We start from the raw sequence: 26214 nt of genomic DNA, 5'->3' as shown, positions 1-26214 counted from the left end.
GGTTTGTAAACAATGAGGACATCAGCAGGACATTAACAAGCTATCACCGTGTGGAGGATTTAAACCTAGGTTTGTAAACAACAAGGACATCAGCAGGACATTTACAAGCTATAACGGTGTGGAGGATTCAAACCTGGGTTTGTAAACAACAAGGACATCAGCAGGAGATTAACAAGCCCTCACTGTGTGGAGGATTCAAACCTGGGTTTGTAAACAACAAGGATATCAGCAGGACATTTCCAACCCATCAACAATATGGAGGAATTCAAACCGAGGTTTGCAACCCACGAGGACATTGGCTGGACATTAACAAACCCTCACTGGGTGGAGGATTCAAATCTGGGTTTGCAAACCACGAGGACATCAGCAGGACATTAACAAGCTATCTCTTTCGAGGATTCAAACGTGGGTTTGGAAAACACGAGGACATCACCAGGACATTAACAAGCTATCACCATGTGGAGGATTCAAACCTGAGTTTGTGAACCATGAGGATATCAGCAGGACATTAACAAGATATCACCGAGTGGAGGATTCAAACCTGGGTTTGTCAACTACGAGGACATCGGCTGGACATCAACCAGCTATCACCGTGTGGAGGATTCAAACCTGGGTTTGCAAAACACGAGGACATCAGCAGGTCATTAACAAGCCATCACAATATGGAGAATTCGAAGCTGGGTTTGTAAACAATGAGGACATCAGCAGGACATTAACAAGCTAGCACCGTGTGGAGGATTTAAACCTGGGTTTGTAAACAACAAGGACATCAGCAGGACATTAACAAGCTATCACCGTGTGGAGGATTCAAACCTGGGTTTGTAAACAACAAGGACATCAGCAGGACGTTAACAAGCCAGCACAGTGTGGAGGATTCAAACCTGGGTTTGTAAATCACAAGGACATCAGCAGGACATGAACAAGCTATCACCGTGTGGAGGATTGAAACCTGGGTTTGTGAATCACAAGGACATCAGCAGGACATCAACAAACCATCACCATGTGGAGGATTCAAACCTGGGTTTGTAAACTACAAGGACATCAGCTGGTCATTAACAAGTTATCAATGTGTGGAGGGATTCGAACCTGGGTTTGTTAATCACAAGGACGTCAGCAGGACATTAACAAGCCATCACAGAGTAGAGGATTCAAACCTGGGTTTGTGAATCACAAGGACATCAGCAGGACATTAACAAGCCATCACCGTGTGGAGGATTCAAACCTGAGTTTGTAAATCACAAGGACATCAGCAGGACATTAACAAGCTATCACCGAGGGGAGGATTCAAACCTGGGTTTCTAAATCACAAGGACATCACCAGGACATCACCAGGACCTCACCAAGTTATCAATGTGTGGAGGATTCAAACCTGGGTTTGTGAATCACAAGAACATCAGCAGGACATTAACAAGTTATCAATGTGTGGAGGATTCAAACCTGAGTTTGTAAATCGCGAGGACATCAGCAGGACATTAACAAGTCATCAATGTGTGGAGGATTCAAACCTGGGTTTGTAAATCGCGAGGACATCAGCAGGACATTAAGATTAACAAGTTATCAATGTGTGGAGGATTCAAACCTGGGTTGGTAAATCACAAGGACATCACCAGGACCTAAACAACCTATCACCGTGTGGAGGATTCAAACCTGGGTTTGTAAACCACGAGGACATCAGCATGACATCAACAAGCCATCGAAAGATGGAGTGATTCAAACCTGGGTTTGCAAACCACGAGGACATCAGCAGGACATTAACAAGCCATCACCGAGGGGAGGACTCAAACCTGGGTTTGTGAATCACAAGGACATCAGCAGGACATTAACAAGCCATCACCGAGGGGAGGACTCAAACCTGGGTTTGTGAATCACAAGGACATCAGCAGGACATTAACAAGCCATCACCGTGTGGAAGATTCAAACCTGCGTTTGTAAATCACAAGGACATCAGCAGGACATTAACAAGCTATCACCGAGTGGAGGATTCAAACCTGGGTTTGTAAATCACAAGGACATGAACAAGCCATCACCGAGGGGAGGACTCAAACCTGGGTTTGTGAATCATAAGGACATCAGCAGGACATTAACAAACTGTCACCGAGGGGAGGACTCAAACCTGGGTTTGTGAATCACAAGGACATCAGCAGGACATTAACAAGCCATCACCGTGTGGAAGATTCAAACGTGCGTTTGTAAATCAGGAGGACATTACCAGGACCTTAACAAGTTATGAATGTGTGGAGGATTCAAACCTGGGTTTGTAAATCACAAGGACATCAGCAGGACATTAACAAGCTATCACCGAGGGGAGGACTCAAACCTGGGTTTGTGAATCACAAGGACATCAGCAGGACATGAACAAGTTATCAATGTGTGGAGGATTCAAACCTGGGTTTGTAAATCACAAGGACATCAGCAGGACATGAACAAGTTATCAATGTGTGGAGGATTCAAACCTGGGTTTGTGAATCACAAGGACATCAGCAGGACATTAACAAGTTATCAATGTGTGGAAGATTCAAACCTGCGTTTGTAAATCACAAGGACATCAGCAGGACATTAACAAGCCATCACCGAGGGGAGGATTCAAACCTGGGTTTGTGAGTCACAAGGACATCAGCAGGACATTAATAAGCTATCACCGTGTGGAGGATTCAAACCTGGGTAGGTGAATCACAAGGACATCAGCAGGACATCAACAAACCATCACCATGTGGAGGATTCAAACCTGGGTTTGTAAACTACAAGGACATCAGCTGGTCATTAACAAGTTATCAATGTGTGGAGGGATTCAAACCTGGGTTTGTAAATCACAAGGACGTCAGCAGGACATTAACAAGCCATCACAGAGTAGAGGATTCAAACCTGGGTTTGTGAATCACAAGGACATCAGCAGGACATTAACAAGCCATCACCGTTTGGAGGATTCAAACCTGGGTTTATGAATCACAAGGACATCAGCAGGACATTAACAAGCCATCACCGTGTGGAGGATTCAAACCTGAGTTTGTAAATCACAAGGACATCAGCAGGACATTAACAAGCTATCACCGAGGCGGAGGATTAAAACCTGGGTTTCTAAATCACAAGGACATCAGCAGGACATTAACAAGCCATCACCGTGTGGAGGATTCAAACCTGCGTTTGTAAATCACAAGGACATCACCAGGACCTTAACAAGTTATCAATGTGTGGAGGATTCAAACCTGGGTTTGTGAATCACAAGAACATCAGCAGGACATTAACAAGTTATCAATGTGTGGAGGATTCAAACCTGGGTTTGTAAATCGCGAGGACATTAGCAGGACATTAAGATTAACAAGTTATCAATGTGTGGAGGATTCAAACCTGGGTTGGTAAATCACAAGGACATCACCAGGACCTAAACAACCTATCACCGTGTGGAGGATTCAAACCTGGGTTTGAAAACCACGAGGACATCAGCATGACATCAACAAGCCATCGAAAGATGGAGTGATTCAAACCTGGGTTTGCAAACCACGAGGACATCAGCAGGACATGAACAAGCAATCACCGTGTGGAGGATTCAAACCTGGGTTTGTGAATCACAAGGACATCAGCAGGACATTAACAAGCCATCACCGAGGGGAGGACTCAAACCTGGGTTTGTGAATCACAAGGACATCAGCAGGACATTAACAAGCCATCACCGTGTGGAAGATTCAAACCTGCGTTTGTAAATCACAAGGACATTACCAGGACCTTAACAAGTTATCAACGTGTGGAGGATTCAAACCTGGGTTTGTGAATCACAAGGACATCAGCAGGACATGAACAAGCAATCACCGTGTGGAGGATTCAAACCTGGGTTTGTAAATCACAAGGACATCAGCAGGACATTAACAAGCTATCACCGAGTGGAGGATTCAAACCTGGGTTTGTAAATCACAAGGACATGAACAAGCCATCACCGAGGGGAGGACTCAAACCTGGGTTTGTGAATCATAAGGACATCAGCAGGACATTAACAAGCTGTCACCGAGGGGAGGACTCAAACCTGGGTTTGTGAATCACAAGGACATCAGCAGGACATTAACAAGCCATCACCGTGTGGAAGATTCAAACGTGCGTTTGTAAATCAGAAGGACATTACCAGGACCTTAACAAGTTATCAATGTGTGGAGGATTCAAACCTGGGTTTGTAAATCACAAGGACATCAGCAGGACATTAACAAGCCATCACCGAGGGGAGGACTCAAACCTGGGTTTGTGAATCACAAGGACATCAACAGGACATTAACAAGCTATCACCGAGGGGAGGACTCAAAGCTGGGTTTGTGAATCACAAGGACATCAGCAGGACATGAACAAGTTATCAATGTGTGGAGGATTCAAACCTGGGTTTGTGAATCACAAGGACATCAGCAGGACATGAACAAGTTATCAATGTGTGGAGGATTCAAACCTGGGTTTGTGAATCACAAGGACATCAGCAGGACATTAACAAGTTATCAATGTGTGGAAGATTCAAACCTGCGTTTGTAAATCACAAGGACATCAGCAGGACATTAACAAGCCATCACCGAGGGGAGGATTCAAACCTGGGTTTGTGAGTCACAAGGACATCAGCAGGACATTAATAAGCTATCACCGTGTGGAGGATTCAAACCTGGGTAGGTGAATCACAAGGACATCAGCAGGACATTAACAAGTTATCAATGTGTGGATGATTCAAACCTGAGTTTGTAAATCACAAGGACATCAGCAGGACATGAACAACCAATCACCGAGTGGAGGATTCAAACCTGGGTTTGTAAATCACAAGGACATCAGCAGGACATGAACAAGCAATCACCGTGTGGAGGATTCAAACCTGGCTTTGTAAATCACAAGGACATCAGCAGGACATGAACAAGTTATCACCGAGTGGAGGATTCAAACCTGGGTTTGTAAATCACATGGACATCAGCGGGGCATTAACAAGTTATCAATGTGTGGAAGATTCAAACCTGCGTTTGTAAATCACAAGGACATCAGCAGGACATAAACAAGTTATCACCGAGTGGAGGATTCAAACCTGGGTTTGTGAATCACAAGGACATCAGTAGGACATTAACAAGCTATCACCGTGTGGAGGATTCAAACATGGCTTTGTAAATCAAAAGGACATCAGCAGGACATGAACAAGCTATCACCGAGTGGAGGATTCAAACCTGGGTTTGTGAATCACAAGGACATCAGCAGGACATGAACAAGCAATCACCGAGGGGAGGACTCAAACCTGGGTTTGTGAATCACAAGGACATCAGCAGGACATTAACAAGCTATCACCGTGTGGAGGATTCAAACCTGGGTTTGTAAATCACAAGGACATCAGCAGGACATGAACAAGCAATCACCGAGTGGAGGATTCAAACCTGGGTTTGTGAATCACAAGGACATCAGCAGGACATGAACAAGCAATCACCGAGTGGAGGATTCAAACCTGGGTTTGTGAATCACAAGGACATCAGCAGGACATGAACAAGCAATCACCGAGTGGAGGATTCAAACCTGGGTTTGTGAATCACGAGGACATCAGCAGGACATCAACAAGCCATCGAAAGATGGAGGGATTCAAACCTGGGTTTGCAAACCATGAAGGCATCGGCTGGATATTAACAAACCCTCACTGTGTGGAGGATTCAAACCTGGGTTTGGAAACCACGAGGACATCGGCTGGACATTAACAAACGATCACCGAGTGGAGGATTCAAACCTGGGTTTGGAAACCACGAGGACATCAGCAGGACATGAACAAGCAATCACCGTGTGGAGGATTCAAACCTGGGTTTGTAAATCACAAGGACATCAGCAGGACATTAACAAGCTATCACCGAGCGGAGGATTGAAACCTGGGTTTTAAATCACAAGGACATCAGCAGGACATTAACAAGCCATCACCGAGGGGAGGACTCAAACCTGGGTTTGTGAATCATAAGGACATCAGCAGGACATTAACAAGCTATCACCGAGGGGAGGACTCAAACATGGGTTTGTGAATCACAAGGACATCAGCAGGACATGAACAAGCCATCACCGTGTGGAGGATTCAAACCTGGGTTTGTAAATCACAAGGACATGAACAAGCCATCACCGAGGGGAGGATTCAAACCTGGGTTTGTGAATCACAAGGACATCAGCAGGACATGAACAAGCAATCACCGAGTGGAGGATTCAAACCTGGGTTTGTGAATCACAAGGACATAAGCAGGACATGAACAAGCAATCACCGAGTGGAGGATTCAAACCTGGGTTTGTGAATCACGAGGACATCAGCAGGACATCAACAAGCCATCGAAAGATGGAGGGATTCAAACCTGGGTTTGCAAACCATGAGGGCATCGGCTGGACATTAACAAGTTATCACCGTGTGGAGGATTCAAACCTGGGTTTGGAAACCACAAGGACATCAGCAGGACATTAACAAACGATCACCGAGTGGAGGATTCAAACCTGGGTTTGGAAACCACGAGGACATCAGCAGGACATGAACAAGCAATCACCGTGTGGAGGATTCAAACCTGGGATTGTAAATCACAAGGACATCAACAAGCAATCACCGTGTGGAGGATTCAAACCTGGGTTTGTAAATCACAAGGACATCAGCAGGACATTAACAAGCTATCACCAAGGGGAGGACTCAAACCTGGGTTTGTGAATCACAAGGACATCAGCAGGACATTAACAAGCCATCACCGTGTGGAGGATTCAAACCTGGGTTTGTAAATCACAAGGACATGAACAAGCCATCACCGAGGGGAGGACTCAAACCTGGGTTTGTGAATCACAAGGACATCAGCAGGACATTAACAAGCTATCACCAAGGGGAGGACTCAAACCTGGGTTTGTGAATCACAAGGACATCAGCAGGACATGAACAAGCAATCACCGAGTGGAGGATTCAAACCTGGGTTTGTGAATCACAAGGACATCAGCAGGACATTAACAAGCCATCACCGTGTGGAAGATTCAAACCTGCGTTTGTAAATCACAAGGACATCAGCAGGACATGAACAAGCAATCACCGTGTGGAGGATTCAAACCTGGCTTTGTAAATCACAAGGACATCAGCAGGACATTAACAAGTTATCAATGTGTGGAGGATTCAAACCTGAGTTTGTGAATCACAAGGACATCAGCAGGACATGAACAAGCCATCACCGTGTGGAGGATTCAAACCTGAGTTTGTAAATCACAAGGACATCAGCAGGACATGAACAAGCAATCACCGTGTGGAGGATTCACACCTGGCTTTGTAAATCACAAGGACATCAGCAGGACATGAACAAGCAATCACCGAGTGGAGGATTCAAACCTGGGTTTGTAAATCACAAGGACATCAGCAGGACATGAACAAGTTATCACCGAGTGGAGGATTCAAACCTGGGTTTGTGAATCACAAGGACATCAGCAGGACATGAACAAGTTACCAATGTGTGGAGGATTCAAACCTGGGTTTGTGAATCACAAGGACATCAGCAGGACATGAACAAGTTATCAATAGGTGGAGGATTCAAACCTGGGTTTGTGAATCACAAGGACATCAGCAGGACATTAACAAGTTATCAATGTGTGGAAGATTCAAACCTGCGTTTGTAAATCACAAGGACATCAGCAGGACATTAACAAGCCATCACCGAGGGGAGGATTCAAACCTGGGTTTGTGAGTCACAAGGACATCAGCAGGACATTAATAAGCTATCACCGTGTGGAGGATTCAAACCTGGGTAGGTGAATCACAAGGACATCAGCAGGACATTAACAAGTTATCAATGTGTGGAGGATTCAAACCTGAGTTTGTGAATCACAAGGACATCAGCAGGACATGAACAAGCAATCACCGTGTGTTGGATTCAAACCTGGCTTTGTAAATCACAAGGACATCAGCAGGACATGAACAAGCAATCACCGAGTGGAGGATTCAAACCTGGGTTTGTAAATCACAAGGACATCAGCAGGACATGAACAAGTTATCACCGAGTGGAGGATTCAAACCTGGGTTAGTGAATCACAAGGACATCAGCAGGACATGAACAAGCAATCACCGTGTGGAGGATTCAAACCTGGCTTTGTAAATCACAAGGACATCAGCAGGGCATGAACAAGCAATCACCGAGTGGAGGATTCAAACCTGGGATTGTAAATCACAAGGACATCAGCGGGACATGAACAAGTTATCACCGAGTGGAGGATTCAAACCTGGGTTTGTGAATCACAAGGACATCAGCAGGACATGAACAAGCAATCACCGTGTGGAGGATTCAAACCTGGCTTTGTAAATCACAAGGACATCAGCAGGATATGAACAAGTTATCACCGAGTGGAGGATTCAAACCTGGGTTTGTAAATCACAAGGACATCAGCAGGACATTAACAAGCTATCACCGAGGGGAGGACTCAAACCTGGGTTTGTGAATCACAAGGACATCAGCAGGACATGAACAAGTTATCAATATGTGGAGGATTCAAACCTGGGTTTGTGAATCACAAGGACATCAGCAGGACATTAACAAGTTATCAATGTGTGGAAGATTCAAACCTGCGTTTGTAAATCACAAGGACATCAGCAGGACATTAACAAGCCATCACTGAGGAGAGGATTCAAACCTGGGTTTGTGAGTCACAAGGACATCAGCAGGACATTAACAAGCTATCACCGTGTGGAGGATTCAAACCTGGGTAGGTGAATCACAAGGACATCAGCAGGACATTAACAAGTTATCAATGTGTGGAGGATTCAAACCTGAGTTTGTGAATCACAAGGACATCAGCAGGACATGAACAAGCCATCACCGTGTGGAGGATTCAAACCTGAGTTTGTAAATCACAAGGACATCAGCAGGACATGAACAAGCAATCACCGTGTGTAGGATTCAAACCTGGCTTTGTAAATCACAAGGACATCAGCAGGACATGAACAAGCAATCACCGAGTGGAGGATTCAAACCTGGGTTTGTAAATCACAAGGACATCAGCAGGACATGAACAAGCTATCACCGAGTGGAGGATTCAAACCTGGGTTTGTAAATCACAAGGACATCAGCAGGACATGAACAAGCTATCACCGAGTGGAGGATTCAAACCTGGGTTTGGAAACCACGAGGACATCAGCAGGACATGAACAAGCAATCACCGTGTGGAGGATTCAAACCTGGGATTGTAAATCACAAGGACATCAACAAGCAATCACCGTGTGGAGGATTCAAACCTGGGTTTGTAAATCACAAGGACATCAGCAGGACATTAACAAGCTATCACCAAGGGGAGGACTCAAACCTGGGTTTGTGAATCACAAGGACATCAGCAGGACATTAACAAGCCATCACCGTGTGGAGGATTCAAACCTGGGTTTGTAAATCACAAGGACATGAACAAGCCATCACCGAGGGGAGGACTCAAACCTGGGTTTGTGAATCACAAGGACATCAGCAGGACATGAACAAGCAATCACCGAGTGGAGGATTCAAACCTGGGTTTGTGAATCACAAGGACATCAGCAGGACATTAACAAGCTATCACCAAGGGGAGGACTCAAACCTGGGTTTGTGAATCACAAGGACATCAGCAGGACATGAACAAGCAATCACCGAGTGGAGGATTCAAACCTGGGTTTGTGAATCACAAGGACATCAGCAGGACATTAACAAGCCATCACCGTGTGGAAGATTCAAACCTGCGTTTGTAAATCACAAGGACATCAGCAGGACATGAACAAGCAATCACCGAGTGGAGGATTCAAACCTGGGTTTGTAAATCACAAGGACATCAGCAGGACATGAACAAGCAATCACCGTGTGGAGGATTCAAACCTGGCTTTGTAAATCACAAGGACATCAGCAGGACATTAACAAGTTATCAATGTGTGGAGGATTCAAACCTGAGTTTGTGAATCACAAGGACATCAGCAGGACATGAACAAGCCATCACCGTGTGGAGGATTCAAACCTGAGTTTGTAAATCACAAGGACATCAGCAGGACATGAACAAGCAATCACCGTGTGGAGGATTCACACCTGGCTTTGTAAATCACAAGGACATCAGCAGGACATGAACAAGCAATCACCGAGTGGAGGATTCAAACCTGGGTTTGTAAATCACAAGGACATCAGCAGGACATGAACAAGTTATCACCGAGTGGAGGATTCAAACCTGGGTTTGTGAATCACAAGGACATCAGCAGGACATGAACAAGTTACCAATGTGTGGAGGATTCAAACCTGGGTTTGTGAATCACAAGGACATCAGCAGGACATGAACAAGTTATCAATAGGTGGAGGATTCAAACCTAGGTTTGTGAATCACAAGGACATCAGCAGGACATGAACAAGTTATCAATGTGTGGAGGATTCAAACCTGGGTTTGTGAATCACAAGGACATCAGCAGGACATTAACAAGTTATCAATGTGTGGAGGATTCAAACCTGAGTTTGTGAATCACAAGGACATCAGCAGGACATGAACAAGCTATCACCAAGGGGAGGACTCAAACCTGGGTTTGTGAATCACAAGGACATCAGCAGGACATTAACAAGCCATCACCGTGTGGAGGATTCAAACCTGGGTTTGTAAATCACAAGGACATGAACAAGCCATCACCGAGGGGAGGACTCAAACCTGGGTTTGTGAATCACAAGGACATCAGCAGGACATGAACAAGCAATCACCGAGTGGAGGATTCAAACCTGGGTTTGTGAATCACAAGGACATCAGCAGGACATTAACAAGCTATCACCAAGGGGAGGACTCAAACCTGGGTTTGTGAATCACAAGGACATCAGCAGGACATGAACAAGCAATCACCGAGTGGAGGATTCAAACCTGGGTTTGTGAATCACAAGGACATCAGCAGGACATTAACAAGCCATCACCGTGTGGAAGATTCAAACCTGCGTTTGTAAATCACAAGGACATCAGCAGGACATGAACAAGCAATCACCGAGTGGAGGATTCAAACCTGGGTTTGTAAATCACAAGGACATCAGCAGGACATGAACAAGCAATCACCGTGTGGAGGATTCAAACCTGGCTTTGTAAATCACAAGGACATCAGCAGGACATTAACAAGTTATCAATGTGTGGAGGATTCAAACCTGAGTTTGTGAATCACAAGGACATCAGCAGGACATGAACAAGCCATCACCGTGTGGAGGATTCAAACCTGAGTTTGTAAATCACAAGGACATCAGCAGGACATGAACAAGCAATCACCGTGTGGAGGATTCACACCTGGCTTTGTAAATCACAAGGACATCAGCAGGACATGAACAAGCAATCACCGAGTGGAGGATTCAAACCTGGGTTTGTAAATCACAAGGACATCAGCAGGACATGAACAAGTTATCACCGAGTGGAGGATTCAAACCTGGGTTTGTGAATCACAAGGACATCAGCAGGACATGAACAAGTTACCAATGTGTGGAGGATTCAAACCTGGGTTTGTGAATCACAAGGACATCAGCAGGACATGAACAAGTTATCAATAGGTGGAGGATTCAAACCTAGGTTTGTGAATCACAAGGACATCAGCAGGACATGAACAAGTTATCAATGTGTGGAGGATTCAAACCTGGGTTTGTGAATCACAAGGACATCAGCAGGACATTAACAAGTTATCAATGTGTGGAGGATTCAAACCTGAGTTTGTGAATCACAAGGACATCAGCAGGACATTAATAAGCTATCACCGTGTGGAGGATTCAAACCTGGGTAGGTGAATCACAAGGACATCAGCAGGACATTAACAAGTTATCAATGTGTGGAGGATTCAAACCTGAGTTTGTGAATCACAAGGACATCAGCAGGACATGAACAAGCAATCACCGTGTGTTGGATTCAAACCTGGCTTTGTAAATCACAAGGACATCAGCAGGACATGAACAAGCAATCACCGAGTGGAGGATTCAAACCTGGGTTTGTAAATCACAAGGACATCAGCAGGACATGAACAAGTTATCACCGAGTGGAGGATTCAAACCTGGGTTAGTGAATCACAAGGACATCAGCAGGACATGAACAAGCAATCACCGTGTGGAGGATTCAAACCTGGCTTTGTAAATCACAAGGACATCAGCAGGGCATGAACAAGCAATCACCGAGTGGAGGATTCAAACCTGGGTTTGTAAATCACAAGGACATCAGCGGGACATGAACAAGTTATCACCGAGTGGAGGATTCAAACCTGGGTTTGTGAATCACAAGGACATCAGCAGGACATGAACAAGTTATCACCGAGTGGAGGATTCAAACCTGGGTTAGTGAATCACAAGGACATCAGCAGGACATGAACAAGCAATCACCGTGTGGAGGATTCAAACCTGGCTTTGTAAATCACAAGGACATCAGCAGGGCATGAACAAGCAATCACCGAGTGGAGGATTCAAACCTGGGTTTGTAAATCACAAGGACATCAGCGGGACATGAACAAGTTATCACCGAGTGGAGGATTCAAACCTGGGTTTGTGAATCACAAGGACATCAGCAGGACATGAACAAGCAATCACCGTGTGGAGGATTCAAACCTGGCTTTGTAAATCACAAGGACATCAGCAGGACATGAACAAGTTATCACCGAGTGGAGGATTCAAACCTGGGTTTGTAAATCACAAGGACATCAGCAGGACATTAACAAGCCATCACCGAGGGGAGGACTCAAACCTGGGTTTGTGAATCACAAGGACATCAGCAGGACATGAACAAGTTATCAATATGTGGAGGATTCAAACCTGGGTTTGTGAATCACAAGGACATCAGCAGGACATGAACAAGTTATCAATGTGTGGAGGATTCAAACCTGGGTAGGTGAATCACAAGGACATCAGCAGGACATTAACAAGTTATCAATGTGTGGAGGATTCAAACCTGAGTTTGTGAATCACAAGGACATCAGCAGGACATGAACAAGCCATCACCGTGTGGAGGATTCAAACCTGAGTTTGTAAATCACAAGGACATCAGCAGGACATGAACAAGCAATCACCGTGTGTAGGATTCAAACCTGGCTTTGTAAATCACAAGGACATCAGCAGGACATGAACAAGCAATCACCGAGTGGAGGATTCAAACCTGGGTTTGTAAATCACAAGGACATCAGCAGGACATGAACAAGCAATCACCGAGTGGAGGATTCAAACCTGGGTTTGTAAATCACAAGGACATCAGCGGGACATTAACAAGTTATCAATGTGTGGAAGATTCAAACCTGGGTTTGTAAATCACAAGGACATCAGCAGGACATGAACAAGCAATCACCGTGTGGAGGATTCAAACCTGGCTTTTTAAATCACAAGGACATCAGCAGGACATGAACAAGCAATCACCGAGTGGAGGATTCAAACCTGGGTTTGTAAATCACAAGGACATCAGCAGGACATGAACAAGCAATCACCGTGTGGAGGATTCAAACCTGGCTTTTTAAATCACAAGGACATGAACAAGTTATCACCGAGTGGAGGATTCAAACCTGGGTTTGTGAATCACAAGGACATCAGCAGGGCATGAACAAGTTATCACCGAGTGGAGGATTCAAACCTGGGTTTGTAAATCACAAGGACATCAGCAGGACATGAACAAGCAATCACCGAGTGGAGGATTCAAACCTGGGTTTGTGAATCACAAGGACATCAGCAGGACATTAACAAGTTATCAATGTGTGGAAGATTCAAACCTCAGTTTGTGAATCACAAGGACATCAGCGGGACATTAACAAGCAATCACCGAGTGGAGGATTCAAACCTGGGTTTGTAAATCACAAGGACATCAGCGGGACATTAACAAGTTATCAATGTGTGGAGGATTCAAACCTGGGTTTGTAAATCACAAGGACATCAGCGGGACATTAACAAGTCATCAATGTGTGGAGGATTCGAACCTGGGTTTGTGAATCACAAGGACATCAGCAGGACATTAACAAGCTATCACCGTGTGGAGGATTCAAACATGGCTTTGTAAATCAAAAGGACATCAGCAGGACATGAACAAGCTATCACCGAGTGGAGGATTCAAACCTGGGTTTGTGAATCACAAGGACATCAGCAGGACATGAACAAGCAATCACCGAGGGGAGGACTCAAACCTGGGTTTGTGAATCACAAGGACATCAGCAGGACATTAACAAGCTATCACCGTGTGGAGGATTCAAACCTGGGTTTGTAAATCACAAGGACATCAGCAGGACATGAACAAGTTATCACAGAGTGGAGGATTCAAACCTGGGTTTGTAAATCACAAGGACATCAGCAGGACATGAACAAGTTATCACCGAGTGGAGGATTCAAACCTGGATTTGTAAATCACAAGGACATCAGCAGGACATGAACAAGCTATCACCGTGTGGAGGATTCAAACCTGGGTTTGTGAATCACAAGGACATCAGCAGGACATGAACAAGCAATCACCGAGTGGAGGATTCAAACCTGGGTTTGTGAATCACAAGGACATCAGCAGGACATGAACAAGCAATCACCGAGTGGAGGATTCAAACATGGGTTTGTGAATCACAAGGACATCAGCAGGACATGAACAAGCAATCACCGAGTGGAGGATTCAAACCTGGGTTTGTGAATCACGAGGACATCAGCAGGACATCAACAAGCCATCGAAAGATGGAGGGATTCAAACCTGGGTTTGCAAACCATGAGGGCATCGGCTGGATATTAACAAACCCTCACTGTGTGGAGGATTCAAACCTGGGTTTGGAAACCACGAGGACATCGGCTGGACATTAACAAACGATCACCGAGTGGAGGATTCAAACCTGGGTTTGGAAACCACGAGGACATCAGCAGGACATGAACAAGCAATCACCGTGTGGAGGATTCAAACCTGGGTTTGTAAATCACAAGGACATCAGCAGGACATTAACAAGCTATCACCGAGCGGAGGATTGAAACCTGGGTTTTAAATCACAAGGACATCAGCAGGACATTAACAAGCCATCACCGAGGGGAGGACTCAAACCTGGGTTTGTGAATCATAAGGACATCAGCAGGACATTAACAAGCTATCACCGAGGGGAGGACTCAAACATGGGTTTGTGAATCACAAGGACATCAGCAGGACATGAACAAGCCATCACCGTGTGGAGGATTCAAACCTGGGTTTGTAAATCACAAGGACATGAACAAGCCATCACCGAGGGGAGGATTCAAACCTGGGTTTGTGAATCACAAGGACATCAGCAGGACATGAACAAGCAATCACCGAGTGGAGGATTCAAACCTGGGTTTGTGAATCACAAGGACATAAGCAGGACATGAACAAGCAATCACCGAGTGGAGGATTCAAACCTGGGTTTGTGAATCACGAGGACATCAGCAGGACATCAACAAGCCATCGAAAGATGGAGGGATTCAAACCTGGGTTTGCAAACCATGAGGACATCGGCTGGACATTAACAAGTTATCACCGTGTGGAGGATTCAAACCTGGGTTTGGAAACCACAAGGACATCAGCAGGACATTAACAAACGATCACCGAGTGGAGGATTCAAACCTGGGTTTGGAAACCACGAGGACATCAGCAGGACATGAACAAGCAATCACCGTGTGGAGGATTCAAACCTGGGATTGTAAATCACAAGGACATCAACAAGCAATCACCGTGTGGAGGATTCAAACCTGGGTTTGTAAATCACAAGGACATCAGCAGGACATTAACAAGCTATCACCAAGGGGAGGACTCAAACCTGGGTTTGTGAATCACAAGGACATCAGCAGGACATTAACAAGCCATCACCGTGTGGAGGATTCAAACCTGGGTTTGTAAATCACAAGGACATGAACAAGCCATCACCGAGGGGAGGACTCAAACCTGGGTTTGTGAATCACAAGGACATCAGCAGGACATTAACAAGCTATCACCAAGGGGAGGACTCAAACCTGGGTTTGTGAATCACAAGGACATCAGCAGGACATGAACAAGCAATCACCGAGTGGAGGATTCAAACCTGGGTTTGTGAATCACAAGGACATCAGCAGGACATTAACAAGCCATCACCGTGTGGAAGATTCAAACCTGCGTTTGTAAATCACAAGGACATCAGCAGGACATGAACAAGTAATCACCGAGTGGAGGATTCAAACCTGGGTTTGTAAATCACAAGGACATCAGCAGGACATGAACAAGCAATCACCGTGTGGAGGATTCAAACCTGGCTTTGTAAATCACAAGGACATCAGCAGGACATTAACAAGTTATCAATGTGTGGAGGATTCAAACCTGAGTTTGTGAATCACAAGGACATCAGCAGGACATGAACAAGCCATCACCGTGTGGAGGATTCAAACCTGAGTTTGTAAATCACAAGGACATCAGCAGGACATGAACAAGCAATCACCGTGTGGAGGATTCACACCTGGCTTTGTAAATCACAAGGACATCAGCAGGACATGAACAAGCAATCACCGAGTGGAGGATTCAAACCTGGGTTTGTAAATCACAAGGACATCAGCAGGACATGAACAAGTTATCACCGAGTGGAGGATTCAAACCTGGGTTTGTGAATCACAAGGACATCAGCAGGACATGAACAAGTTACCAATGTGTGGAGGATTCAAACCTGGGTTTGTGAATCACAAGGACATCAGCAGGACATGAACAAGTTATCAATAGGTGGAGGATTCAAACCTGGGTTTGTGAATCACAAGGACATCAGCAGGACATGAACAAGTTATCAATGTGTGGAGGATTCAAACCTGGGTTTGTGAATCACAAGGACATCAGCAGGACATTAACAAGTTATCAATGTGTGGAAGATTCAAACCTGCGTTTGTAAATCACAAGGACATCAGCAGGACATTAACAAGCCATCACCGAGGGGAGGATTCAAACCTGGGTTTGTGAGCCACAAGGACATCAGCAGGACATTAATAAGCTATCACCGTGTGGAGGATTCAAACCTGGGTAGGTGAATCACAAGGACATCAGCAGGACATTAACAAGTTATCAATGTGTGGAGGATTCAAACCTGAGTTTGTGAATCACAAGGACATCAGCAGGACATGAACAAGCAATCACCGTGTGTTGGATTCAAACCTGGCTTTGTAAATCACAAGGACATCAGCAGGACATGAACAAGCAATCACCGAGTGGAGGATTCAAACCTGGGTTTGTAAATCACAAGGACATCAGCAGGACATGAACAAGTTATCACCGAGTGGAGGATTCAAACCTGGGTTAGTGAATCACAAGGACATCAGCAGGACATGAACAAGCAATCACCGTGTGGAGGATTCAAACCTGGCTTTGTAAATCACAAGGACATCAGCAGGGCATGAACAAGCAATCACCGAGTGGAGGATTCAAACCTGGGTTTGTAAATCACAAGGACATCAGCGGGACATGAACAAGTTATCACCGAGTGGAGGATTCAAACCTGGGTTTGTGAATCACAAGGACATCAGCAGGACATGAACAAGCTATCACCGAGGGGAGGACTCAAACCTGGGTTTGTGAATCACAAGGACATCAGCAGGACATGAACAAGTTATCAATATGTGGAGGATTCAAACCTGGGTTTGTGAATCACAAGGACATCAGCAGGACATGAACAAGTTATCAATGTGTGGAGGATTCAAACCTGGGTTTGTGAATCACAAGGACATCAGCAGGACATTAACAAGTTATCAATGTGTGGAAGATTCAAACCTGTGTTTGTAAATCACAAGGACATCAGCAGGACATTAACAAGCCATCACTGAGGAGAGGATTCAAACCTGGGTTTGTGAGTCACAAGGACATCAGCAGGACATTAACAAGCTATCACCGTGTGGAGGATTCAAACCTGGGTAGGTGAATCACAAGGACATCAGCAGGACATTAACAAGTTATCAATGTGTGGAGGATTCAAACCTGAGTTTGTGAATCACAAGGACATCAGCAGGACATGAACAAGCCATCACCGTGTGGAGGATTCAAACCTGAGTTTGTAAATCACAAGGACATCAGCAGGACATGAACAAGCAATCACCGTGTGTAGGATTCAAACCTGGCTTTGTAAATCACAAGGACATCAGCAGGACATGAACAAGCAATCACCGAGTGGAGGATTCAAACCTGGGTTTGTAAATCACAAGGACATCAGCAGGACATGAACAAGCTATCACCGAGTGGAGGATTCAAACCTGGGTTTGTAAATCACAAGGACATCAGCAGGACATGAACAAGCTATCACCGAGTGGAGGATTCAAACCTGGGTTTGGAAACCACGAGGACATCAGCAGGACATGAACAAGCAATCACCGTGTGGAGGATTCAAACCTGGGATTGTAAATCACAAGGACATCAACAAGCAATCACCGTGTGGAGGATTCAAACCTGGGTTTGTAAATCACAAGGACATCAGCAGGACATTAACAAGCTATCACCAAGGGGAGGACTCAAACCTGGGTTTGTGAATCACAAGGACATCAGCAGGACATTAACAAGCCATCACCGTGTGGAGGATTCAAACCTGGGTTTGTAAATCACAAGGACATGAACAAGCCATCACCGAGGGGAGGACTCAAACCTGGGTTTGTGAATCACAAGGACATCAGCAGGACATTAACAAGCTATCACCAAGGGGAGGACTCAAACCTGGGTTTGTGAATCACAAGGACATCAGCAGGACATGAACAAGCAATCACCGAGTGGAGGATTCAAACCTGGGTTTGTGAATCACAAGGACATCAGCAGGACATTAACAAGCCATCACCGTGTGGAAGATTCAAACCTGCGTTTGTAAATCACAAGGACATCAGCAGGACATGAACAAGCAATCACCGAGTGGAGGATTCAAACCTGGGTTTGTAAATCACAAGGACATCAGCAGGACATGAACAAGCAATCACCGTGTGGAGGATTCACACCTGGCTTTGTAAATCACAAGGACATCAGCAGGACATTAACAAGTTATCAATGTGTGGAGGATTCAAACCTGAGTTTGTGAATCACAAGGACATCAGCAGGACATGAACAAGCCATCACCGTGTGGAGGATTCAAACCTGAGTTTGTAAATCACAAGGACATCAGCAGGACATGAACAAGCAATCACCGTGTGGAGGATTCACACCTGGCTTTGTAAATCACAAGGACATCAGCAGGACATGAACAAGCAATCACCGAGTGGAGGATTCAAACCTGGGTTTGTAAATCACAAGGACATCAGCAGGACATGAACAAGTTATCACCGAGTGGAGGATTCAAACCTGGGTTTGTGAATCACAAGGACATCAGCAGGACATGAACAAGTTACCAATGTGTGGAGGATTCAAACCTGGGTTTGTGAATCACAAGGACATCAGCAGGACATGAACAAGTTATCAATAGGTGGAGGATTCAAACCTAGTTTTGTGAATCACAAGGACATCAGCAGGACATGAACAAGTTATCAATGTGTGGAGGATTCAAACCTGGGTTTGTGAATCACAAGGACATCAGCAGGACATTAACAAGTTATCAATGTGTGGAAGATTCAAACCTGCGTTTGTAAATCACAAGGACATCAGCAGGACATTAACAAGCCATCACCGAGGGGAGGATTCAAACCTGGGTTTGTGAGTCACAAGGACATCAGCAGGACATTAATAAGCTATCACCGTGTGGAGGATTCAAACCTGGGTAGGTGAATCACAAGGACATCAGCAGGACATTAACAAGTTATCAATGTGTGGAGGATTCAAACCTGAGTTTGTGAATCACAAGGACATCAGCAGGACATGAACAAGCAATCACCGTGTGTTGGATTCAAACCTGGCTTTGTAAATCACAAGGACATCAGCAGGACATGAACAAGCAATCACCGAGTGGAGGATTCAAACCTGGGTTTGTAAATCACAAGGACATCAGCAGGACATGAACAAGTTATCACCGAGTGGAGGATTCAAACCTGGGTTAGTGAATCACAAGGACATCAGCAGGACATGAACAAGCAATCACCGTGTGGAGGATTCAAACCTGGCTTTGTAAATCACAAGGACATCAGCAGGGCATGAACAAGCAATCACCGAGTGGAGGATTCAAACCTGGGTTTGTAAATCACAAGGACATCAGCGGGACATGAACAAGTTATCACCGAGTGGAGGATTCAAACCTGGGTTTGTGAATCACATGGACATCAGCAGGACATGAACAAGCAATCACCGTGTGGAGGATTCAAACCTGGCTTTGTAAATCACAAGGACATCAGCAGGACATGAACAAGTTATCACCGAGTGGAGGATTCAAACCTGGGTTTGTAAATCACAAGGACATCAGCAGGACATTAACAAGCTATCACCGAGGGGAGGACTCAAACCTGGGTTTGTGAATCACAAGGACATCAGCAGGACATGAACAAGCAATCACCGTGTGTAGGATTCAAACCTGGCTTTGTAAATCACAAGGACATCAGCAGGACATGAACAAGCAATCACCGAGTGGAGGATTCAAACCTGGGTTTGTAAATCACAAGGACATCAGCAGGACATGAACAAGCAATCACCGAGTGGAGGATTCAAACCTGGGTTTGTAAATCACAAGGACATCAGCGGGACATTAACAAGTTATCAATGTGTGGAAGATTCAAACCTGGGTTTGTAAATCACAAGGACATCAGCAGGACATGAACAAGCAATCACCGTGTGGAGGATTCAAACCTGGCTTTTTAAATCACAAGGACATCAGCAGGACATGAACAAGCAATCACCGAGTGGAGGATTCAAACCTGGGTTTGTAAATCACAAGGACATCAGCAGGACATGAACAAGCAATCACCGTGTGGAGGATTCAAACCTGGCTTTTTAAATCACAAGGACATCAGCAGGACATGAACAAGTTATCACCGAGTGGAGGATTCAAACCTGGGTTTGTGAATCACAAGGACATCAGCAGGGCATGAACAAGTTATCACCGAGTGGAGGATTCAAACCTGGGTTTGTAAATCACAAGGACATCAGCAGGACATGAACAAGCAATCACCGAGTGGAGGATTCAAACCTGGGTTTGTGAATCACAAGGACATCAGCAGGACATTAACAAGTTATCAATGTGTGGAAGATTCAAACCTCAGTTTGTGAATCACAAGGACATCAGCGGGACATTAACAAGCAATCACCGAGTGGAGGATTCAAACCTGGGTTTGTAAATCACAAGGACATCAGCGGGACATTAACAAGTTATCAATGTGTGGAGGATTCGAACCTGGGTTTGTGAATCACGAGGACATCACCAGGACATGAACAAGTCATCAATGTGTGGAGGATTCGAACCTGGGTTTGTAAATCACAAGGACATCACCAGGACATGAACAAGTCATCAATGTGTGGAGGATTCGAACCTGGAATCTCAGCACGAGTTACGTGCTCAGATGGGAAGAAGCATCCGGTCCTGAGGCTGAGGTGTATTTAAGGTCATATTGTGGACGATTAAGGATGTTCCTCCAATTGTTAACTAGTTAAACTCCTCGAATCAGCCATTAATCCATCACACTTACTGAAACCTCAATCAGATGCAGCAACTTCCGTTGGACTCCGAATGCCAAATCAAGGCGTTGTGTGTGTGTGTGTGTTTCTTAGATTTCAACCACAACGATAAAGCCGAAGCACCGATCGACGACCACCCTGCACGACCCCTCGAGCGTGATGACAGTGAGGAGCATGCGACGTACCCATTGTGGATGTTTGTTGTGGCCGCGGTGTTCAACTTGTGATCGACCGTGTCGATGACCGAGGCTTGTATCGGCGAGTCCCACAATGTGCACCGGTAATGCAGGTACAAAGAGTGCCGGAAATCCGCCTCCGAGCCGACCCCGTCCTGTTTTTTCTTTTCCAGGCCTCTCAAAGTCTATTCCCAACGACGTGGCGCAGGGAGGCGTGGCAAGATGACGTCATCATTACACGGTTTCAAACCGTTGTCACACTTTTCTTCACATCGATTAAACACAGTTTATACCTCTCAAATGATGCAAGGATTAAAATTAAGTAAACACTGGTATAACCTCCGTGAGCATTCGGCAATACACACGCGACAAAAAAAAGGCCTTCACCACATTTCGCCAACGCGAACTACACCGCTGTGGTCTCACGTACTGTACAAAGATCCGTACAATCAAAAAGAGAGCGACAAAAGAGCAATCACCACAGAGGCAATTTCATCCGAACCAAATAAGACAAACGTTCACAATGAGAAGACGCGGCAGTGTTTACTAAATGCTCCACACATCGGGAATCCGTATAATGTGGAGCAAAATGAACCGATCTTAGTGGGAATGCATTCGCCGTTGTACTTCCGGGTCACCACTTTCTGCTTCGCAGCATTTTCTCTTCAGCGCTTTCCTGCTCCTTGTTTACTCGTCGTTCGGAATCATTTAGCTTTTGTTTTCTTCTCTTTGGTCCGTCATGGATGCGGATGGGCTGCCAATTGTCGGCTCGGCCATTGATATGACGAAGGTACGTGTTTTGCTTTTCATGTGATGTGATTATATTAATTATTATGTGTTGTAATAAACTAATAATAATAATGTAGCTGATACTGATAGTGATAGTGCACCGATCACATCCACGGTGACAATACAATGTCGTTGATACTAATACGTTATAGTAATATTAATAAGTAATAGTATTAGTGCACCTGACATGGTGATATGGTCCATGTCCAAGGTGACAGTTGATTGTCCATGTCCAAGGAGACGGTTGACGGTCCATGTCCAAGGTGACGGTTGATCGTCCATGTCCAAGGTGAGGGTTGATGGTCCATGTTCACGGTGGCGGTTGATGGTCCATGGCCAAGGTGACGATTGATGGTCCATGGCCAAGGTGACGATTGATGGTCCATGGCCACGGTGTCGGTTGATGGTCCATGGCCACGGTGTCGGTTGATGGTCCATGGCCACGGTGACGGTTGATGGTCCATGTCCAAGGTGATGGTTGATGGTCCATGGCCACGGTGTCGGTTGATGGTCCATGTTCACGGTGGCGGTTGATGGTCCATGGCCACGGTGACGGTTGATGGTCCATGTCCACGGTGTCGGTTGATGGTCCATGTCCAAGGAGACGGTTGATGGTCCATGGCCACGGTGACGGTTGATGGTCCATGTCCACGGTGTCGGTTGATGGTCCATGTCCACGGTGTCGGTTGATGGTCCATGTCCAAGGAGACGGTTGATGGTCCATGGCCACGGTGACGGTTGATGGTCCATGGCCACGGTGACGGTTGATGGTCCATGGCCACGGTGACGGTTGATGGTCCATGTCCAAGGTGACGGTTGATGGTCCATGGCCACGTTGACGGTTGATGGTCCATGTCCAAGGTGACGGTTGATCGTCCATGTCCAAGGTGAGGGTTGATGGTCCATGTTCACGGTGACGGTTGATGGTCCATGGCCAAGGAGACTGTTGATGGTCCATGGCCACGGTGACGGTTGACGCTCCATGTCCAAGGAGACGGTTGATGGTCCATGGCCAAGGAGACTGTTGATGGTCCATGGCCACGGTGACGGTTGACGCTCCATGTCCAAGGAGACGGTTGACGGTCCATGGCCACGGTGACGGTTGATGGTCCATGGCCACGGTGACGGTTGATGGTCCATGTCCACGGTGACGGTTGATGGTCCATGTCCAAGGTGACGGTTGATGGTCCATGGCCACGGTGACGGTTGATGGTCCATGTCCACGGTGTCGGTTGATGGTCCATGTCCACGGTGTCGGTTGATGGTCCATGTCCAAGGAGACGGTTGATGGTCCATGGCCACGGTGACGGTTGATGGTCCATGTCCAAGGTGACGGTTGATGGTCCATGGCCACGGTGACGGTTGATGGTCCATGGCCACGGTGACGGTTGATGGTCCATGTCCAAGGTGACGGTTGATGGTCCATGTCCAAGGTGACGGTTGATGGTCCATTTCCAAGGTGACGGTTGATGGTCCATGGCCACGGTGACGGTTGATGGTCCATGGCCACGGTGACGGTTGATGGTCCATGTCCAAGGTGACGGTTGATGGTCCATGTTCACGGTGACGGTTGATGGTCCATGTTCACGGTGACGGTTGATGGTCCATGTCCAATGTGACGGTTGATGGTCCATGTCCAATGTGACGGTTGATGGTCCATGGCCACGGTGACGGTTGATGGTCCATGTCCAAGGTGACGGTTGATGGTCCATGGCCACGGTGACGGTTGATGGTCCATGTCCACGGTGTCGGTTGATGGTCCCTGTCCAAGGAGACGGTTGATGGTCCATGGCCACGTTGACGGTTGATGGTCCATGTCCACGGTGACGGTTGATGGTCCATGGCCACGGTGACGGTTGATGGTCCATGGCCACGGTGACGGTTGATGGTCCATGGCCAAGGTGACGGTTGATGGTCCATGGCCATGGTGACGGTTGATGGTCCATGGCCAAGGTGACGGTTGATGGTCCATGGCCATGGTGACGGTTGATGGTCCATGGCCACGGTGACGGTTGATGGTCCATGGCCACGGTGACGGTTGATGGTCCATGGCCAAGGTGACAGTTGATGGTCCATGTCCACGGTGACGGTTGATGGTTGATGGTCCATGTCTACGGTGACGGTTGATGGTCCACGGTGACGGTTGATGGTCCATGTCCCCGGTGGCGGTTGATGGTCCATGGCCACGGTGACGGTTAATGGTCCATGGCCACGGTGACGGTTAATGGTCCATGGCCACGGTGACGGTTGATGGTCCATGGCCAAGGTGACAGTTGATGGTGCATCAGCATGTCTGCAGTTGTGGTTTAGTTAATGGTGGATGTTCCACTGTGGCGATTGATGGTGGACATGCTAAGGTGGCAGTGAGTGGTTTGACCTTTAAAAGGTTGTGATTTTTTTTTTTGATTTGTGATTTGTTTTTTTAGATTATCACCAGGTGTTGGCCTAATGGTTAGGGTGGTGGGCTTGGGATCCGAAGCTCCTGAGTTTGAATCCCATTGAATTAACCCCAGGTGGGGTTGACTCAGCCCGTCATCCTTCCGAGGTCGGCAAAATGAGTACCAGATAACTGGTTATAGAGAGGCATTGCATTAGCGGCAGTCGCGTCCACAGGAAAATGATGCAACCAGCAGCCAGATGGCTGCACACGAACCACCCACATTTTTTGATGATTTTTTTTTTTAATCCCTACAGGTGGGTGGAATAAATCAGAAGCGCATGCTTGCCTTTCTCAATCACTTCATCATCCACACAAGTCACTTCCTCAACCGCTTGTCCTGCGTCTGTGAGGAGGTACATACGTGTGTGTGTGTGTGTGTGTGTGTGTGTGTGTGTGTGTGTGTGTGTGTGTGTGTGTGTGTGTGTGTGTGTGTGTGTGTGTGTGTGTGTGTGTGTGTGTGTGTGTGTGTGTGTGTGTGTGTGTGTGTGTGTGTGTGTGTGTGTGTGTGTATTAGTTGGTCAAATAGGTGTATGTGGGATTACTAAACGAGCAAATTTGATTTTATCATGTTTGATGATAAATCTTGCCTTTCCTTAAGTACCTAAAAGGTTGTGGTGGCCTAAATGCGACATTTTCTCTGTTTCCTCACCACCACTTTAACTGATCCTTTTATTTGTTCCTCAGTCTAATCCTTATCTTTTCTCACCTTTTAAATCTGTCCAATCCCTATGTTCGCTCACCTTTTAAAACTGTCCAATCCCGATCTTTACTCATCTTTAAAATCTGTCCAATCCCTATCTTTACTCGTCTTTTAAATCTGTTCAATCCCTATCTTTACTCGTCTTTTAAATCTGTTCAATCTCTATCTTTACTCATCTTTTAAATCTGTCCAATCCCTATCTTTACTCATCTTTTAAATCTGTCCAATCCCTATCTTTACTCATCTTTTAAATCTGTTCAATCCCAATCTTTACTCGTCTTTTAAATCTGTTCAATCCCTATCTTTACTCATCTTTTAAATCTGTCCAATCCCTATCTTTACTCATCTTTTAAATCTGTCCAATCCCTATCTTTACTCATCTTTTAAATCTGTTCAATCCCTATCTTTACTCATCTTTTAAATCTGTCCAATCCCTATCTTTACTCATCTTTTAAATCTGTCCAATCCCTATCTTTACTCATCTTTTAAATCTGTTCAATCCCAATCTTTACTCATCTTTTAAATCTGTTCAATCCCTATCTTTACTCATCTTTTAAATCTGTTCAATCCCTATCTTTACTCATCTTTTAAATCTGTCCAATCCCTATCTTTACTCATCTTTTAAATCTGTCAAATCCCTATCTTTGCTCATCTTTTAAATCTGTTCAATC

General features: G+C 45.8%; 2 protein-coding genes across 4 annotated transcripts in view; one reads left to right on the top strand and one right to left on the bottom strand.

The window, feature by feature from the left end:
- The window catches only part of ARL1 (ARF like GTPase 1), a 76820-nt gene extending 55057 nt beyond the window's left edge, over nt 1-21763 (bottom strand). For both annotated transcript variants that reach the window (XM_078779706.1, XM_078779745.1), the window contains exon 1: nt 21624-21763. In XM_078779706.1, the coding sequence (XP_078635832.1) occupies nt 21624-21627 (4 nt within the window). In that variant the 5' untranslated portion in view covers nt 21628-21763. The remainder of the gene's footprint in view (nt 1-21623) is intronic.
- A 136-nt stretch (nt 21764-21899) lies between these two features.
- WASHC3 (WASH complex subunit 3) overlaps nt 21900-26214 on the top strand; it is a 29252-nt gene continuing 24937 nt past the window's right edge. The window contains exons 1-2 of one of the 2 annotated variants that reach the window (XM_068106807.2): nt 21900-22404; nt 25098-25196. In XM_068106807.2, the coding sequence (XP_067962908.2) occupies nt 22354-22404; nt 25098-25196 (150 nt within the window). In that variant the 5' untranslated portion in view covers nt 21900-22353. The remainder of the gene's footprint in view (nt 22405-25097; nt 25197-26214) is intronic. The other variant, XM_068106814.2, reaches the window with a different exon arrangement.

This window comes from Myxine glutinosa, chromosome 1 (assembly GCF_964187855.1).
Source record: "Myxine glutinosa chromosome 1, kmMyxGlut1.1, whole genome shotgun sequence".
NCBI lineage: Eukaryota > Metazoa > Chordata > Myxini > Myxiniformes > Myxinidae > Myxine > Myxine glutinosa.
Note: the sequence above shows the minus strand (reverse complement) of the source record. Positions and strands in the feature narration are given on the sequence as shown.